Here is a 19,653-nt window from a genome sequence, read left to right as displayed (position 1 = left end):
TGTATATGTGGCGGTAAATTCTACGTCCTCTTTCCATAACTTTTCCCACTGCTCTAAGTAGATAGTCTTTCCAAGATCTTTTCACCATTTAATCATCATTTCCTTTACTTCTTCCTCCATTAATTCCCAGTCTAATAGTAAATTCAAAGCTTATCAAAAGAAAGGTTTTTAAAGAGAGGATTCAAAATTTAATAAGGTAGTGATACAGAATAACAAGAAATTATTATCTAATACATATAATTAGATAATAATGTCTTGTTATTCTGTATCACTACCTTATTAAATTTTGAATTCTCTCTTTAAAAACCTTTCTTTTGATAAGCTTTGAATATACTCTCAAGCTGTATATATTGCCATCTACCCACTTCGTAGTCCTTTATTTCTTCATAGGTTTTCAATCTAAACTTTCCTTGTTCCTCTTCTAGCATTTGTCTATATATTGGTCAATTTGTCTTCATATTAAAAAAAAATTAAAGTATTTTTATTAAAGATTTCCTTGATTTATAAAGGAATGTGCAATGTTTCTCATATTTTTTTTTATGTAACATTTTTACAAATCAGTTTCGTTTGTTGAGACATTAGGACATTTCGTTTGTTGAGACATTAGGAAGAAAAGCGGGGAAAGGTGGGCAGGATGGGGAGATGGGTGTGGTGTGGTGACGATGTTTCTATTTTACTGAATATATAAAGGGTTCGGTGTCAGCGTTGTTTGTGCCTGTTCTCTGTTGTTTGCTTGTGCTCCTTTAGTGGTAAGAGAGGTCGGGGTTCATATTTAATTTTTTGATACTATATCTGACAAGGTGTTTGCGGTTCTATATATAGTCTATATTTGTTCCAAATATTATATAATGCTCTTCTTAATATATGACTTGTAAACTCTTTAAGTACTTTAACTTTTTCATAATTGAGATACACATGCGATCTGTATCTATTATTAAAGCTTTCAAGATCTAATATACTGGTTTTTTCCAATTTAATCCAATCTCTTATCCAAATTTAGCATTCCGCTTCATAATATAATTTTAAATTTGGTAGTGCTAAGCCTCCCTTTCCTTTCCGTTAATAATTTATATTTTATTCACAGTTTTTTTCCTTGCCATACAAATCTCGTTACATCTTTCCTCCAATCTTCAGAACAATTTTCCTAATTTATAATTGATATCGTTTAAAACAAATATAGCATTTTTGGTAAGACGTTCATTTTGATTATGGATACTCTTCCCCATATTGATAACTGTAATCTACTCCATGTTTCCAGATCCTTCCTTATCCCTTTCCAAATCTTATCATAGTTATTTTTAAACAGATTTATATTTTTCATAGTTAAATCCATGCCCAAGTATTTAGCTTTTGTAACAATCTGCAAATCCACCCTTTATAGGAGTTATTTTTGTTCTTGTTCTTGCATATTTTTAACCATACGTTTAGTATTTCCCATATTCATTTTAAAACTTGACACCTTGCTGTTCAGTGGTACCTCAGGTTACCGACGCTTCAGGTTACAGACTCCGCTAACCCAGAAATAATGCTTCAGGTTAAGAACAGTTTCAGGTTAAGAACGGACCTCCAGAACGAATTAAGTTCTGAACCTGAGGTACCACTGTAATCATTTATTAATTCTATTCCTTTCTCAATACTTAATTCTGGTTCCTCTCTTGTTAACAAAATGTCGTCTGCAAAAGCCCCGATCTTAAATACCATATTTTTCGCACCATAAAATGCACCTAACCATAAGGCGCATTTAGTTTTTAGAGGCGGAAAACAAGAAAAAAATAGTATAGCATATGTGTCCTCTCCTCCCTGGCTGGCTATAAAAAAAAAGTGGGGGGAGAACCGCCTTGACGCTGTGCTCCCCCCCCCACTTTTTTAAAAGTCAGCTGGGGAGAAGGGTAAGATGCTCCGGTTTGTCCCTTTCCCCCGGCTGCCTTTAAAAGAAGTGGGGGGAGAGCACAGTGTCTCCCCCCCCCACCGTTGCAAGCCGCTCGGAAAAACGGAGCTTGCTGGCGGTGGCTTCGGAGGAGGAGGAGCAGCCCGGGCTGCTTTCCCTCCCCCCCATGCCGCCGCCAGCAAGCTCCGCTTTTTCTAGTGGAGCCCACTGGCGGCTACAATGGAGAGAGCAGCGCGGGCTTTTTAGAATAATAGAGTTTTTCTGGGTGTCTCTCTGGCCTTTGCAATCTGTATAGACGCATAATTAGTGTCTCCATACATGTGTTCTAAATCCTTTAAGATTTGAGACACATCATCTCTGGCAGTCATAGAATCATAGAGTTGGAAGAGACCACAAGGGCCATCTAGTCCATGCCCCTGCCAAGCAGGAAACACCATCAAAGCATTCCTGACAGATTGCTGTCAAGCCTCCGCTTAAAGACCTCCAAAGAAGGAGACTCCACCACACTCCTTGGCAGCAAATTCCACTGTCGAAAAGCTCTCACTGTCAGGAAGTTCTTCCTAATGTTCAGGTGGAATCTTCTTTCTTGTAGTTTGAATCCATTGCCCCGTGTCCGCTTCTTTGGAGCAGCAGAAAACAACCTTTCTCCCTCCTCTTTATGACATCCTTTGATATATTTGAACATGGCTATCATATCACCCCTTAACCTTCTCCTCTCCAGCCTAAACATACCCAGCTCCCTAAGCCGTTCCTCATAATTTTGCTTCTAATTTGGGATTTATATAAATGACTATTCCCCTTTTTTTGACTTTGTCTGAGGCTATAAATTCCTCGCCCAATCTTTTAATACTCTTTAATGTTTTTTCGCAATATGTGTTTCTTGTGGTAATATCACATCCCAATTTTTCTTCTTGAATTTATGTTCCGTCCTATTTCTCTTTTTCTTATCATTCAATCCCTTTGATATTCCAAGAAATTATATTTAGATTCATCAATTTTGTTAAGTAGAATACAATTAAGAAGCAAAAAAGAAGAAGAAGATACTTGTGGGTACTTCTAACAGATTTGCAGAATTTTTATATCTGTCCTTCTAGTGAGCACTCAGGGTCGATTTCCTTGAGAATGGATAGGTTTGATCTTAATTTTTTTGATGTTGAGCTTCAGACCATATTTTGCGCTCTCCTCTTTCACCCTCATTAAAAGGTTCTTTAATTCCTTCTCACTTTCTGCCATCAAGGTTGTGTCATCAGCATATCTGAGGTTGTTGATATTTTTTCCGGCAATCTTAATTCCGGTTTGGGATTCATCCAGCCCAGCCTTTCACATGATGAATTCTGCATATAAGTTAAATAAGCAGGGAGACAATATACAGCCTTGTCGTACTCCTTTCCCAATTTTGAACCAATCAGTTATTCCATATCCAGTTCTAACTGTAGCTTCTTGTCCCACATAGAGATTTCTCAGGAGACGGATGAGGTGATCAGGCACTCCCATTTCTTTAAGAACTTGCTATAGTTTGCTGTGGTCGACACGAGTCAAATGCTTTTGCGTAGTCAATGAAGCAGAAGTAGATGTTTTTCTGGAACTCTCTAGCTTTCTCCATAATCCAGCACATGTTTGCAATTTGGTCTCTGGTTCCTCTGCCCCTTCGAAATCCAGCTTGCACTTCTGGGAGTTCTCAGTCCACATACTGCTTAAGCCTGCCTTGTAGAATTTTAAGCATAACCTTGCTAGCGTGTGAAAAGAGTGCAATTGTGCGGTAGTTCTTATTGGATATTGTCAGGGAACCGCTAGGTCCCAGTGGGGCGGTGCAGGGGCTGTCAGGGGACAGAGAGCCCCAGCACCGCAGGGATAGCGGAACAGCGTCCAGCAGGAACGATAGGCAGGAAGGGAACCAGGTGGGGAGGGGGGCTTGGGGATGCTCCAGAGCCCAAGCACTCACCCCGCCAAGCCAGCCAAGAGGGAGACACGACGTTTCCGCCGCCCCAGTTGCATAGAGGGGTGAAACGTAAGGAGGGAAGGAGAAGACTTGGGGTGCCGAATTTCTTTTGCTGGGGGCGCTCCCGGAAAGCACGACATCCGGGATCTGAGAGTGACTAAGACGGTCATGTACTTTTGAGCTCTGCACTGTACATACTTGCACAATAAAACGTGTAAATATACGGACCGGAGTCCAGCCTCGTTACTCGGGAGCAACCACCACAGAAACCTTACAGATATGAAAGTCTCTATCGTTGATCTCTATGGTTCTTGAGTTCCGTTTTTGGCCACAAAGAAAGAGGAAGATGACTCAACACGTAACCGTTGCCTTTTTCCTGATACTCCCTCCTCCTTTGTTCTAAACCCCTTATCTAGAATCCTTTATTTTCTTAAAACCTTCTAACTGAAATGACCTTCATCTTAATTCACTCCCTTTCTCTCAATTGCACTTCATTCTCATCTCCTCCCCCCTCTTCATCTCCTCTCTTTCTATTCTTTACAGATTTAACCAGGTTTCCCCCCAACCTACTCAGATGTTCTATTCTTCCATCTACAGTCTCTCCGTCTTTTTCCTCTGTCCCCTCTGTGCGTTCCTACATCTTCCTGATTCTCCCCTTTTTCTCCTCTGTCGTCTTGTTTTCCTCGTCTCTCCCACGTCCCGTCATCTCACCGACTGGCAGGTGCAAGACCTGGCGGCATATAATTATTATCAGTAGTAATTGGGGTGGGATTCTAGCAGTCAGGCTCCAGCTGCTTTCCTTCTGCATCTCAGGCTCTCTCCTTGCAATAATGCAAGGCTGAGAGATGGAGGTCCAACCCAAAGAATATTCTGCTACCTGAGCACTCCTTCAGCTGACCACAAGCACCAAGCCTTCTCACTAGTCTTATATATGGGTCTCCCAAAATGGTCACTATGCACCTCCTGAAGCCAAAGGGACTGTGCAGGTGATTAATAAACATCTAAAGGTCGAAGGGGACAAAATGTGGCCCATGGGATGGAGGATTATTGTGCAGAGGATGAAAAACATTATTATGAGCTGAGGACCCTGATGAATAGTGGGCAGGTTCATGGACATAGAGCAGCTCCCTTTCCTGTGAGAAACCTCTTTATTTAAAAAGTAAACCCCACAGTTCAACCATCTTCTAAGGTAATGCTTCTGAAATCCATTACTATTATTTGACATTATTTCATTTGTATTTCCCAAAACCTGGGCACATATGGAGAACAGGTGAGAATGTACAAGAAGTTAAAATAAAAGCAGGTGCTAATTGATGTGTGTAATATTCCTTTGTTCTCTTCCTAGAAAACAAATAGGATGTCCTCTCCCACCTCCCCGTCGAAAGCAGACAATGGAGAAGGCAGTCAGTATTCTGGTGGGCCAAGTCCAATGGGAATAACGATGAAACCATTTGAATTCATGGAGTATGGAGAGAGAGAGGAGGAACAATTTGAAACTATGGAGTTGTGGAGGAACTTCACTGACAGTGGAACACTAAGAATTCATCAACAGACTGACACTGGGGAGAAACCATTTAAATGCACAGAGTGTGGAAAAAGCTTTGGTTGGAGTTCAAACCTTCGTATACATAAACACACTCACACAGGTGAGAAACCATATAAATGTAAGGAGTGCGGAAAGAGCTTCGGTCAGATTGGACACCTTAGAAACCATCAACGGATCCATACAGGGGAAAAACCATATAAATGCATGGAATGTGAAAAGAGTTTCACTGATAGTGGAACATTTAGAAAACATCAACTGACCCACACAGGCGAGAAACCATTTACATGCATGGAATGTGGGAAGTGCTTCAGAGAACGTGGATACCTTAGAATTCATCAACAGACTCACACAGGTGAGAAACCATTTAAATGTACAGAGTGTGGAAAGAGTTTCAGTAACAATCGATCCCTGACTCGTCATCATCGAACCCACACTGGGGAAAGACCATTTATATGTACGGAGTGTGGTAAGAGCTTCACTGAGAGACGAGGACTTAGACGCCATCATCAAACTCACACAGGGGAAAAACCATATAAATGTATGGATTGTGGAAAGAGCTTCAGTGAGAGTGGAAGACTAAAAACACATCAACGTACTCACACAGGGGAGAAACCATTTAAATGCATGGAATGTGGAAAGAGCTTTATTAATGGTCCAGCACTTAGTATCCATCATCAAACTCACACAGGGGAAAAACCATTTGAATGTATGGAATGTGGAAAGAGCTTCAGTGAGAGTGGAACACTTAGAAAACATCAACAGACTCACACAGGGGAGAAACCATTTAAATGCATGGAGTGTGGAAAAAGCTTCACTAATCGTGGAACACTTAGAATCCACCATCGATTTCACACAGGGGAAAAACCATATGAATGTATGGAGTGTGGAAAGAGTTTCAGTTATAGGGCAGCACTAAGAAGACATCAATGGACACACACAGGGGAGAAACCATTCAAATGCATGGAATGTGAAAAGAGCTTTATTGATAGTAGGGCACTGAGACACCATCATCAAACTCACACTGGGGAGAAACCATTTAAATGCATCGAATGTGGAAAGAGCTTCACTTATAGTGGAACACTAAGAATTCATCAACGGACTCACACAGGGGAGAAACCATTTAAATGCATGGAATGTGGAAAGAGCTTCAGTCATGGTGCACAGCTGAATAAACACCATCAAACTCACATTGGGGAGAAACCATTTAAATGTAAGAAGTTTGGAAAGCGCTTCACAAATGTTGGAAAAGTTAGAAGACATCAACGGACTCACACGGGAGAAACCATTTAAATGTATGGAGTGTTGAAAGTGTGTCTTTCAGAGTGGAACCCTAAATTCACACTCAGAAAACTTAGAAGACACGGAAAGTATGGAATGTGGAAAGAGCTTCAGTCAGAGTGGAAACCTTAGAATTCATGAATGCAGTCACACAGGGCATAAACCATTTAAATGTATGGAAAGAGCTTCAATAGACGTGGAAACCTTAGAATGAATAGAATCCATGAAAGTATTGATTTTATATGAATTTCTAAACATTTGATGCTTTTTACGGTAGCGCTAAATTCAGAAGCTGTCTAGACTGTTCAAATTATCATTTTGATTGCCTAAGTTTCTTTTCCCCCATCATAATTTTTATTAGATTTTCTGCAACACATATAATAACATAGATACATAACATTAAATTCAATCGTATTCTTCATTTCTTTATATACACAATATTCCTATATTTCTATATTTCCAATTTATTTCACAAAAAAGAAAAAACACAACAAACCAACAAACCGAAGCAGAACAAAACACAAACAACCACACACATCAGCACCCCCCCTCACTTCCCCTCTTCCTTCCTCTGTTTTATCTGGTAATTCTGTTTAAATCTCGTGATTTCGTGCTTCCTTATTGTCTTTGTCATCCGTCATATATTATTCCCTTGGTCACATCTGTAAACAACCATTTCCAATTTATTTCCTTATAACTTCCTTTTTCATATATATTTTACTTATATCTATTAAAATATTGAATATTTTATTTTTGTTCCATTTATGCGTTCTAATCCACCATATTGTGTCCTAAATCAATTGCCCATTTGATCATAGCACTTTTAATTTCTTTGTCCTTTGTATTCCATTCTAATAGAAAATCATATATTTTCGACAGATTTTTTGTGTTGTAATGGTTGTAATATTGTCGTTGTTTGTTCAAACCCTCTTGTTTTCTTATCTTTCATAAATAAACTATAAATCTGACGATATTCCAACCACCTTTGTAATGTGTCTTTAATTTCTTCATATGGTCTCATTGTAAATTCCTTGTTTTTTTCTATTAGTATATCCCTGTATGTGAGCCATTGTTCTGCAGTATTTGATTTTTTACAGAGAGTGCTTCTTGAGGAGACAGCCAACCCAGAGTTTTCCTTTCAAACCATTCTTTATACTTCGATCAGACTAAATACAATGATTTTCTTATCGGATGATTTAGAAAATCTTTATGCACTTGGACTTTATCGTACCACAGGTGCGCATGCCAACCATATCTGTTCATAAAGCCTTCTAAATCTAAAAGCTCTGCGTTCTCCATTCTAAACCATTACCTTAGCCAAACTAAGCAGGCTGATTCATAATAGATCTTAAGGTCAGGTAGAGCGAAGCCTCCCCTTTCTTTTTTGTCTGTCAAGATCTTAAATTTGATTCTGGGCTTCTTCCCTTCCCAAACAAATCTAGAAATTACTGTCTGCCATTCTTTAAATTGGCTTTGTCCCATAACAATCGAAATCATTTGAAAAAGAAAGAGCATTTTAGGTAGTACCGTCATCTTTACGGTGGCAATCCTCCCCCACCAAGATAATTTCATTTTATTCCATATTTCTAAGCTTTGCTTTATCTCTTTCCATATAAAGACAGTCTGGGTTTATAGAATCATAGAGTTGAAAGGGACTCTGAAGATCATCTAGTCCAACCCCCTGCAATTCAGTTAATACTCAAGTGTCCCATATGGGGATCAAACCTACAACCTTGGCATTATCAGCACCATGCTCTAACCAACTGAGCTATTCTCTCAGTGGCTAATTATAATACTTTTTTAATCTTAAATTTGTATAACACCCTTCATCCGAAGATCCCAGGGTGGTTCATCAATTCCCTAAGAACATAATAATTTCAGACCAAAAATCCGAGTAGCTCAGTTATTTCTCACAGTAGCCAACCAGATGCCCATGGCAACCCACAAGCACAATAGCAATAATATAACGTTCTATCATACTTTGACCTGGAAGCTTTTTTAGCTATGTAACTTTCCTTGCTCCATCCACTTTTCTTTATTCTTATCACATAATTTAATTGTAAGGTAAGCAGAATATGTAGCTTGCTACCAATCTCATATTTTGTGCCAGCAACATTCGCAGTGATTGCTCCGTGTTTTTCCTTCTCTCTGACTTTCCTCCTTATTGTGCTTTGGTAAGGCAGCTCCGAGCTCAAAGTCAGAGAAGAGGTCCCTTGGTTATCTCCTTCATTGGGCAATATCTTTATGTACGGTAATTGTCTTTGTATAAATCAGCATTTTTCGGTGAGAGCCAGATACCCAAATACTATACTTTTTTCACTGCCTTTATACCTGTTTCCTCCTCCAACTGACTTTTGATCTATGTTTACATTTTTCACCATCATTTTTGTCTTGGATCTATTTAGTTTTAGCCCCGCCAATAGCCCAAACTCCCCAATTACTTTTAAAGCTTCTCCTATTGATCTTTGCGGATTTTGTAATGTTAGAACTATATCGTCCGTGAACGCCTTAACTTTATGTTCTCTGTACCCCTGTTTAATCCCTATAATACTTTCCGTTCTTATTTTCTGGAGAAGTACTTCCAATGTTATTATAAATAGGAGAGGCGATAATGGGCAGCCCTGCCTTGTACCCTTTGATATTCTTATACTCTTTGTAGATTCATTCTTTATAATAATTTCGCCTTTTGGTTTTTATATATCGCCTCCACACATCTCATGAAATTTCTCCCAAATCCCATCATTTCCAAGTTCTTTTTCATAAAACACCATGAAACGTTGTCAAACGCTTTTTCAGCGTCTGGGTCATTCCATGAAAATGAGGGGGGAAATGTAAAAAAAAAAATTTAAAAATAATTTTTTTACATGTTAAGTTTATGTACACATATCAAATTGTTTTGGCAACAAAACAAATTATTCCCAGAATGCTTCATTCCAAGATGGCCACCACCTGAATGTAGCACATGTTGCAAATGAATTTGTTTTTGAAGTTAGACATACATTAAAGGTAAGATAAAATCTATTCAAATCATGTAAACAATTATTGTAATATGTATACTGAAATCTTAAAATGTCATCTTTTGATTACAAATAGTCTATATTGTTCCAATTACATTTTTCATTGGTATTGATTGATTTTAATTATTGATGATGAAGCTGTAACGTGAGTTACCAAAACAAGTTATTTTTAGAATATCTTCCTGAATTGGAGCTTCAGAATTAAACTTTTCTGCATTTTCCTTCTAGGCAATAGATGCAATGTAATCATGTAAACATTATAATTTTATGTTACAGTTTGTGCCCTACAAACACTATCAAAATGTGTAACGTGAGTTACCACAATTATGGTAACTCACATTACAGTGCTCAAATTTTGCATTCTAATTGCTCTCTTTTCGGAAAATTACACCTGTGTGGCACAGGATGAAATTCAAAGTGCCCACTGGAAACAAAACCAAGTAAGCTTGTTTACTTGTTCAATGTGGTATAGTGGGAAGCTCCACCCATTGGTTCTTGCTTCTAACAACCTAGATCATTCAAAGGAGACAGTGGTATGTTACATAGATTTCATTTTGCAGCAGATTCCTAAAGAAGTTGACATAATTAATGTATGGTCTGATGGATCGAGCTCACAATTTAAGAACAAATATGTTGTGGCTGCAATTGCTGCTCTTGAAGAAAAGCACCACAAGAAAATAAGGTGGAACTACTTTGCTACATCGCATGGCAAAGGCCCAGTTGATGGCATAGGAGGGACCATTAAGTGTCAAGTTTGGAATGCAGTGAGAGCAAGAAAGCAAATAGTTTTCAATGCCACTCAGTTTGTCACCACAGCAGCCAAACTCTCTACAGTGAAAGTAGTGGATATCACACCAGGCCAAATCATTAAAAGAAATGCTACGCTGAATACAATGAATATTTTCAAAAGTGCACAACCAGTGAAGGCCATATCAAAGATGCACCATATTAAGATTCTGGAACACAAACCTGTTTGCTCCATACTTTCTAAAAATAGTGATGCAGTAACTAAGCAGACCTATGAAGTGGGAGTTCTACCTTCATTTAGTTCTAACCTTCCTACTGTTGCAAGTTCAACAGTTCCTGCTGATATTATGCTTGGATCTTGGGTAGAAGTGAGTTATGAGGGAAATGTTTTTCCAGGAACTGTGAAAGACGTTAAAATTGTTGAAGAGCAGCAGGAGTACAAAGTTAGTGCTATGAAAAGAACTGGAAATTTCTGGACATGGCCCATGCCTGTTGATGAAATATTTTACATCCGATCTAAAGTCATTGGTGTAATTTCCCCACCTACTATGGTTAATTCAAGAGGCTATTATAGATTCTAAACTGTCTCTAACATTCATGTTTAAATAAATAAATAAATATTTGTCAAAATTTCCTAAGTGACAAGAAAATAATTATTTACCTTCATAAAATTCCAATGCATGAAATTATTATTTGAAAAGTAACGTGAGTTACCATATTATGTAACGTGAGTTACCATGAGAAAAGTTATTCAATTAATAACCATTGAAATTTGAAATGCCAGACCACCATGCTATGAAAGGCAAGGTTTCTGTAATACTATTACCTAAAAAGTTTTTTTCTAAATTCCTTGTAAGAGGAGGAAAAAGAAAAAATGTGGGTACATAAAATTAAGCTGTCCAATTCATGTAACGTGTAATTGCTGTAATCATAAGTCAAATGTAACGTGAGTTACCATGGAATGACCCGTCTATAAAAATTAGGGCTGCTTGCTTGTTTATTTTTATATCTAAATATTCTATTATATTTAAGATGTTATGCATGTTTTACCTTAACTGTCGCCCAAGTAGAAATCCCTTCTGGTCTGGGTGTATTTGTGGAGCCGAAACCAATTTAAGTCTTTGTGCCAATATGTTTCTAAAAAATTTAATAAATATGTTTGTAGATATGTTTAATAAAGATATTGGCCTATAATTTTTTACACTTGTTGGGTCTCATCCTTGTTTGTGAATCAGTGTAATATGTGCCTCTTCCCAAGTTTTGGCAATCTGGCCTGTCTTCATTACATTATCGATCACTTCTTTAAAAGGGGCCATCAGCTGTAGATTTAATTTTTTATAGTATTTTATGGGTAGCCTGTCTGGCCCGGGGGCCTTTCCATTTTTCCTTTTCTTAATTGCGTCTAATATTTCATCTTCTGTTATCGGCATTTCTAGCGAAACTATTTGTTCCTTTGTGATGTTTTTTAATTTATGTTCCTCCAGGTAGTTTTTTTATCTTCCCTTTGTCTTCTTTGGTGCATTATATAAGTCTTTATAGAATTCAAAGAATACATTCTTTATTTTTTCTTGGTTGTCTAGTGTTTCATTATTATGTATAATTTTATTTATTACATTTGCATTCCTCCGTTTCTTCAACGGCCGAGCTAGCCATTTTCCTGTTTTATTTGCTGATTCAAAATTTTTTAACCTCAGTAGGTTAATTTTCCATTCCACTTCCTGGTTAATTATTCCTTCTATTTGTGTTTGTAAAAGCTTGTACTTTCGTTTTATTTAAATATCTTCAGGTTTTTTTATCAATTGATTTTCCGTTTCCCTTATTTTATTCATTATATTTTCTTTAAACCTCCCTCTCTCTCTTTTTTGAATTGAACTTAAAAAAACCCTTATCACAGCCTTGCTGGCATCCCATACTATGTTTATATCCGTGCTTTTATTTAAATTGAGTTCAAAGTATGTGTTTAATTGTTCTTTCACTTTTGCTAAAATCTTTCCATCATCCAGTATAGTTTCATTCATCCTCCATCTAAATATTTTATGTTCTTTAGTTTTCACTTCCATGTGGGTAGCCCTATAATCTGACAATGTTTTTGGCAGGATTTCAGCTTTGAACACTTTGTTTGTTAGTTCCTTTGTTATCCATATATGATCTATCCTGCTCCAGCTTTTGTTTGGTTCTGAATAAAATTTAATTCTTTTGCTGTCGGATTTTTCCACCTCCATATGTCCACTAATCCATTATTTTCTATCATTGATTCGAATGTAATTGGCAATTTCCCCTGATTTGTTCTTATTTTCTTTTTTTCCGATCTGTCTAGTTCTAGGGATGTTACTCCATTGAAATCCCCCAATAAAATGACTTTGTATTCAATATATTCACTAATAATTTCTCCTAGTTTTTTTTAAATAAAATTCAGTTTTTGTGTCATTCGGGATGTAAATTCCTACTACAATTATTTTTTCACCTTCATTTTGAATCTGCAATCCTAAGATTCTACCCTCCTTATCCTTAAATATTTGTTTTGCATCATATTTATTTTTTACATAAATAACCACCCCTCTCTTCTTCTGTGTATCAGAGGATATAAAATCATTCCCCAATTTCTTATTTTTTAGGACTCTGTTGTGTCTTTTTATTACATGAGTTTCTTGCAGACATATCATGTCTGCTTTTTTCTTTTCTAATATATGTCCAATCCTGTTCCTCTTATTTTTTGTCATTCATGCCGTTCACATTCCAAGAAATTATTTTAACACTCATTTTATTTGTTTATTTAAATAAATTTTATTATATATGAAGAAAAGTACTTAAATATCATTCTGCATGCAGTTCCGGCTGCCCGAGAGCTGCCAAGGAAGAGGCAGAGGCGACAGTCCCCTCGCCTGCCTGTCTCTCCTCCAATGCTCCCCCCGCCCGCCCCTCCTGCCCAACGCAGGAGGCTGAGGCGAAGCTCCTGAGGAGAGCGGGTGTGAGAACTGCTCCCCCCCTCCCAACACGCCTCGCCCAGGGAGGGAGCGCCGCGGCTCAGACTTGGCGCTTAGGGCACTCTGCTCGGCTCCTCTGGGCACCGTCCATGCCACGCAGGCACCCCCAGAGAGCCCTTGTGGCCGGGCGCCTCGGGCCAAGCTGAGGCCACCTCGGTAGGAACCACCAGCAGCAGCAGCAGCCGCCTTCCCGCCCTCCTCCACTTAGTGCTGCCTGCACTGAGGCGGCGGCGGCTGGCGACAGCGCCAATGCCAATGCCGGGTGCTCATTCAGGCACGAGCCGGGTGGAGCCTCGCGCACCAAAGCAAGCGTGGGACAGGCGGCGGCAGCCACAGGTGCAGCTTATGAGAGGTGCGAATGGCACACAACCCGGGAATATATGGGTTTTTTAGTCATCCGGGACTGCAGCGGGAAACGCAATTAAAAACGGAGGAATCCCGGCCAATATGGGATACTTGACAGCTATGATTCAATACAATGTTCTGCCTTGTATCAATTACTCAGTAGTTCTTCCTTCTCACAGCTCAGCGTCTTGTGCCATTCCCCCCCCCCCGCAGTGCCTGAAGAGTTTCCTTTCTGTCATACCTTTTACTGCCCCCGGATCTCTTTTGTTGCTTCTTTCCTTCTCCCTTTATCTGTTCTCTTTTTAAGACACAGGGGATGAAAATTAAATCCCAGAAAGCTTCTCCGCTTTCCCATGGAGCTCGAGGCAGCACTTTGCAGGGTATGATACACTGTGCGTCCGTGACTTCTATCCCGCTCCCTCCAGACTCCTCAATTTACAAGCCTGGTATCCGAGCTGGAGAGTCTCTTGACGTATCCTGCATCCCCAAGACTTTTTTATCTTGGGTTTTGGGGTTTGTAGAACCCAAACTAAACCCCTTAAACTCCCTGCAAAGTTTGGGGTCTCTCCACAAAGATCACCCTCGCTCCTTCCCGATCAGAGGAGAAACCGGAAGTCCTTGATTGCCTAAGTTTCAACGTCATCGGCATGTCAGAGGGGTAACGAGGCGTGCAGAGAGCTGTAGTTGAGCGCTCTTTGCAGATTTGAATGCAATTTCCCCATTGGCTAGCATGCTCTCCATTGAGAAGTATTGCTCATTCATAGAGTATAGAACGGTTCAGATTTGAACGGGAAAAGAGAAGGAAATCTTTATTTGTTGGGGAAGGTTCTTGGAATCTAGAAGGGAGTTCGTGTACTGCTTGTGCAACAACTGTCTGGGCTGGGAGAAGGGACGCTTTCCGGAGGGGTCCCTTGAGGGCATCGCTCCATTCCCGCAGGTTTACTCGGGAGGAAGCTTTGTTTAGGTGACCCCCCATTCAAATCCTTATCAATACCAAGAACAAACTATATGTTTCGACTGCATCAGACCAACACGGCTACCTACCTGAATTTGTAAAACTGATGAAAGTGGGGGCCATCCTTTGTTCTGGGCTTCTGGGAAAGGCTGCTCTGCTCATCCCAAGGAGGCCCTCCACCACCACTTAGAAGGCCCTGGGACGATCTTAGACTCTTGGGTGCCCTTGGCAGAATCCCCTTCTTCAAATGGGAGCCCTGACACCACGCAGATGTAGAGTAAAAAATTAAGAAATGCATGTTTGGGTTAAGAGGGGGTCTTTGGTCTGCAAAGGTTGAAGAGACCTGTCTCTGCCCCACAGCCAATTCATCCTGGGCCATATCCTGGCCTTGGCTGACCTGAAACACCCATCAACCTTCCACTGTGGGTAGTGCCCCATAGCCTTGAGGATGCACGCTGGAGTTGGAGGGATCTCTGCACGTTCTCTCCTCTTCCTCATCCCTCCTGCCTTAGGAAGAGATCACTCACTTTGCTCTACTGACGCAGGAGGGGGGTAAGCTGCTCTGTTTCTCTTCTCTACTGTCAGGAGTGACAACCAGCAAGACCTTGTTTGGGATGGGGGTGGGGGGACGTCTCCAAGGAAATCTCCCCCCACCTTGAGTCAAGGAGCCCCTATTTCTCTAGCAGAGGGTGCTATGGGGCTTGCCCAGCCCCATTCCGTTCAGCTCAGCCATTCCCAAGGGGGTCCTTCCTTAAAATTGCAATTCCTCTTAAGCCATTGCTGCTGGGCTGAAGGGGGGGCTGTGCTGTAGGGGGGGCTGGAAGCTACTTCTCTCTGATGAGGCTTTGCTGTGCTTACTGTTGACTTGGCCTCAGTCTCCTGGATCGTGGCCAGCTTCCCTCTTTCATTTCCCTGAATGCTGAGCTGTGCTACATGTCTCCATGCGTGGGGAAGCGAAACTCCCCCCAGCGTCTCCTCTGCTGCCAGAAATCAGGGGGCAGAAAGAAGGAGAGGTGGGGGAGGGAGACATGTCCTGCTATGGGCCCAGAAATCCTGCTTCTGTCACGAGGGCGCAAACTGCCTGGATCCTGCCCCTCCTGTCCAGGGACTCCCTTTGCCCCCCTCCTCTTTGCCTGTTTCTTCCACCAAGAGGCCTCCTTCCCAGCCTCAGGCAGGCGCTGCATGTACTCCCAAATTATATTGGCACTGCCTGCAAGGAGAAATGTAGCACAGCAGGGAGAAATGTAGCACATTGACGAGAGGGCTGTGAAAACATGATGCTGCAGCTACAGTGGGACAGTCCTTTCTCCCATGGGAGCGGTTGTGGAATATAGATCTGAAGCGTCAGTGCCTCTGGGGGTCCACAAAACCCACATTTCTCATGCCCAATTTGGAGGAGAAGAAGAAGAGTTTGGATTTGATATCCCACTTTATCACCTGGTAGCCCATCCCTGAACATCTTGTATTCAGAAGAGATTTTGACCCAGAGTTTCCTCCTCCTCTCTCTCTCTCTCTCTCTGCCTTCACTACTGGCTGCTCCAGCCAAGGCCCGTCTCTCTGGAAGTGACTCCTCCACTGTTAAACTGAGCATCTGGCATCAGGTGTTGCTACTGTTTTGTGCCCCCACCAGGAACTGGGCCAATGTGCAAATCAGATTATTGGATTGGAAGCACATGTACAGATAACCTGCAACAGTGGGTGTAGCCAGGATTGTTTTTTTTGGGGGGGGGAGGCCTTTTGTTAGGTGGCAGAACCTCAGTTTGCTTTGTATTTTCATTTAATTATTGATTGGGGGCACCTGCCCAACCCCCCACCCCTATGCCCCTGTTTACAGCCTATTTGACTGGTCCTTTTTTGAACCATTTTTTTTCCTTCAGAAAAACCAGATGCAGAGAATTCTCACTATGGGGGGGGCACTGAGTGCTGGGATAATATTGGCTCCTTCCTCTCTGAAGCAAAATGCAGAGGCTGTCACAAGCTCACAGCTTGCAAACGTTGTTGTCGGCAGTGGAATATGAAGGGTCTGCCACTTGCAGTTTTGCATTTAAGCCAGGAATAGAAATTAAGAGTGTGGGATTTTTTCACATTTTTCATGGGATGATTATTGACAGCCTCTTAACTACTCCCCCCCCCCCGTTAATTATGTGAAGCGGATCTTAAAGCCGGAACAGTTCCAACCAATGACTTCTTTAAAAATTTCCTGTTTCGAGGGAACCCCAATGTCACAATCTCCACTTCTGCGTTTAAGCACAAAACAGGGTTGGGGGAGGGGTAAAGCACAGTTGCTATTGATGCTGCTGCTTCTGCTGGGGGTGTGTGTGTGTTGCTTTTGTGTTGTCCTGCTGGGGACTTTCCTGGAGGGGAGGCTTGATCGGAGCCAATCACAGGTCCTACTGACGCTGCCTGGTCATCAGTTGCCGGGCAGGAAATGCATTCCTCTTACCATACCCATTAGAGTGCATTGGTCCAGAGAGTTGGGAAATGGGTGTAAAAAGGACCAGATCCCCACCCCACCCCCCCTCTCCCGGCAAGGGATTGGAAGAGACCCGGAGGACTTCTTTTTTTGGGAGGGGGGGAGTCTCTTTCCCTGCCGCCTCCGGGGATCGAACCCGCGACCTTCTCAGGAAAGAAATAGGATAACGGAGCTGCTTTGGAAGGAGGAGGGAGGCGTCACTCATTCCTCCCCCTGGGTCAGTGAGCTCCGCTTCCTAGAGAGGCAGGGAGGGGGGAGGGGGGAGAAAAGGTTGGTGGGGGAGGGGCCCCCATCCACAGTCCCGGAAGAGGAGCAGGTCTGCAGAGGAGGAGGAGGACGAGGGAAAAGAGGTGCAATATATATATGAAATATAGATATATATATTGGGGGGGGAGGAGATTTGGGGTTGTGGGGAGAAGGTTGCGCTGTTCCTCCCCCTGAATCTGCAAACAGGGCAGCTGGGAAGGGAGGGCAGGATTTGGGGCGGGGGGTGGGGGTGAAAGGAAAACAGGGAAGTGCTCCCCCAGCCCCTTTATATTGCGGGAAAGGAAATCGGAATAGAATAGCGAGCGAGGGAAGCGGAGGGACAGAGAGGACCAAGAGGTAGAGTTGTAGGGGGGGGGAGAGAAAGGGGGCAGAGACACCCCCCAACAACAACAGTAACTGACTTCCTGGGCTCTATCTGCAGAGGCCCCGATCCATGCAATCCGGCTGCAGATCGGGGACCCTCCATTCGCGTTGCAAGCCCCACCCCCCAAAAGAAACCAGCCTTCCTGCCTTTTACTATGGGAAACGCAGCGGGGTAGGGGGGGTGCAGGGGGGGCCTTTCTGCAGAGGGAGCCCCGGCAGGGTTTGCATTGCAATACCTCCTTTGCAGCGCAAGGAGATGCTCAGCTCCCCTGCCCCCCCCCGGGTGCCTTTGTAGGAATAGAAATGGGAGGCCGCCCCAAGGGGGTCCCCGCGAGGACCCCCATTCCCAAGCAGGGCTGGGACTTGAACCCAGGCCTCAATTCCGCGCCCCTCTGCGTGTTCTGGGTTCCCCCTGGCAGGATTTCCTGGGCCGCTCCTGGCTCCAAGGTTTGGTGGGTCCCGTTTGCCTAGAGGAGGGGGCCCAAACTTTTTTCAAAGAGGGCCAGATTGAATGAAGTGAACATGCATGAGGACCGACCAAGATTATTGACCTTTTTTTTTTTACAATTGAAGTTGTTCATCTTTTTTTGATGTTTCCGAGCACAGTTCAAAGTGTTGGTGTTGACCTTTAAAGCCCTAAACGGCCTCGGTCCTGTATACCTGAAGGAGCGTCTCCACCCCCATCGTTCAGCCCGGACACTGAGATCCAGCGCCGAGGGCCTTCTGGCGGTTCCCTCACTGCGAGAAGCAAAGCTACAGGTAACCAGGCAGAAGGCCTTCTTGGTAGTGGCACCCGCCCTGTGGAACGCCCTCCCGTCAGAAGTCAAGGGAAGAAACAACTACCTGACATTCAGAAAACACCTAAAGGCAGCCCTGTATAGGGAAGTTTTTAATATGTGACTTTGTATTGTATTTTGGTATTTGTTGGAGGCCGCCCAGAGTGGCTGGGGAGACCCGGCCAGATGGGCGGGGTATAAATAATAAATTATTATTATTATTATTACGATTTTACCCCAAAGTTGCTGACCTTTTTTAGAACGCAGAGATATTGGGCCCCCAAAACTGCCAGGCTGCGGCTTCGGGGCTCTTTGTAGCCCGACGATGTCCCCAAGCCCCCGCCCGGCATCCCCGGGGGCGGGGCATCGCTGCGCGTGCGTCATGACGCACGCGCGCGCAGCGACGCCCCCGCCCCTGGGTTATGCCGGGCCGCCACTTCGGGAGCCTCGTCCGTGCAGCGCTGCTGCTCCCGGGGTGACGGAGGGAGCAGCGGCGCATGGGAGTGGTGGGACGCGCCACCGCTCCCTCCGTCACCCCGGGAGCAGCAGCACCGCACACACCCGCCTAGGGGCGGCACGAGGGGCGGCCCGCCCCCACCCTACGACGCCCCTGTTATGTCCCACATCTTTTGCCCAACCAATCATAACTGATTTAACCATTTTGTCTTTTGTATGCCACTCTAGCAACAAGTTATACATTCTATTCGGTTCAATAAGTTCTGTTTCCAACTTGGACTTCTCAGTTTGAAAACCTAATTTTCTATCTGACTTAAAAACTTCATTAATCTGATAATACTGCAACCAGTCTGTCATAACCTCCTTTAAATGTTCATAACTTTTCAGTTTAAAGTTCTGACCATCCTGTACCAAAATATCAGCATACTTTGGCCATTTCGCAGACATATTAGGTCTCTTATATGCCTTCGCTTACACTGGAGACAGCCATCTGGGGGTTTTCCTCTCCAACAAGTCTTTATTTCGTATCCAAACCTGATACAAGGCATTCCTAATAATATGATTTTTAAAAGCTTTGTGGGCCTTCACCTTATCATACCATAAGTAAGCGTGCCAGCCG

The 19,653-nt window shown here is 42.6% G+C and overlaps 1 protein-coding gene across 1 annotated transcript in view; it reads left to right on the top strand.

Annotated features, from left to right (window-relative positions):
* The window catches only part of LOC117042262, a 119,256-nt gene that overhangs the window by 3,078 nt on the left and 96,525 nt on the right, over positions 1-19,653 (top strand). The window contains exon 2 of the mRNA XM_033141795.1: positions 5,173-6,279. Coding sequence (XP_032997686.1) covers positions 5,185-6,279 — 1,095 coding nt within the window. The 5' untranslated portion in view covers positions 5,173-5,184. The remainder of the gene's footprint in view (positions 1-5,172; positions 6,280-19,653) is intronic.

Source organism: Lacerta agilis, chromosome 2 (genome assembly GCF_009819535.1).
Source record: "Lacerta agilis isolate rLacAgi1 chromosome 2, rLacAgi1.pri, whole genome shotgun sequence".
Lineage (NCBI taxonomy): Eukaryota > Metazoa > Chordata > Lepidosauria > Squamata > Lacertidae > Lacerta > Lacerta agilis.
This window is presented reverse-complemented; position numbering and strand designations above follow the sequence as displayed.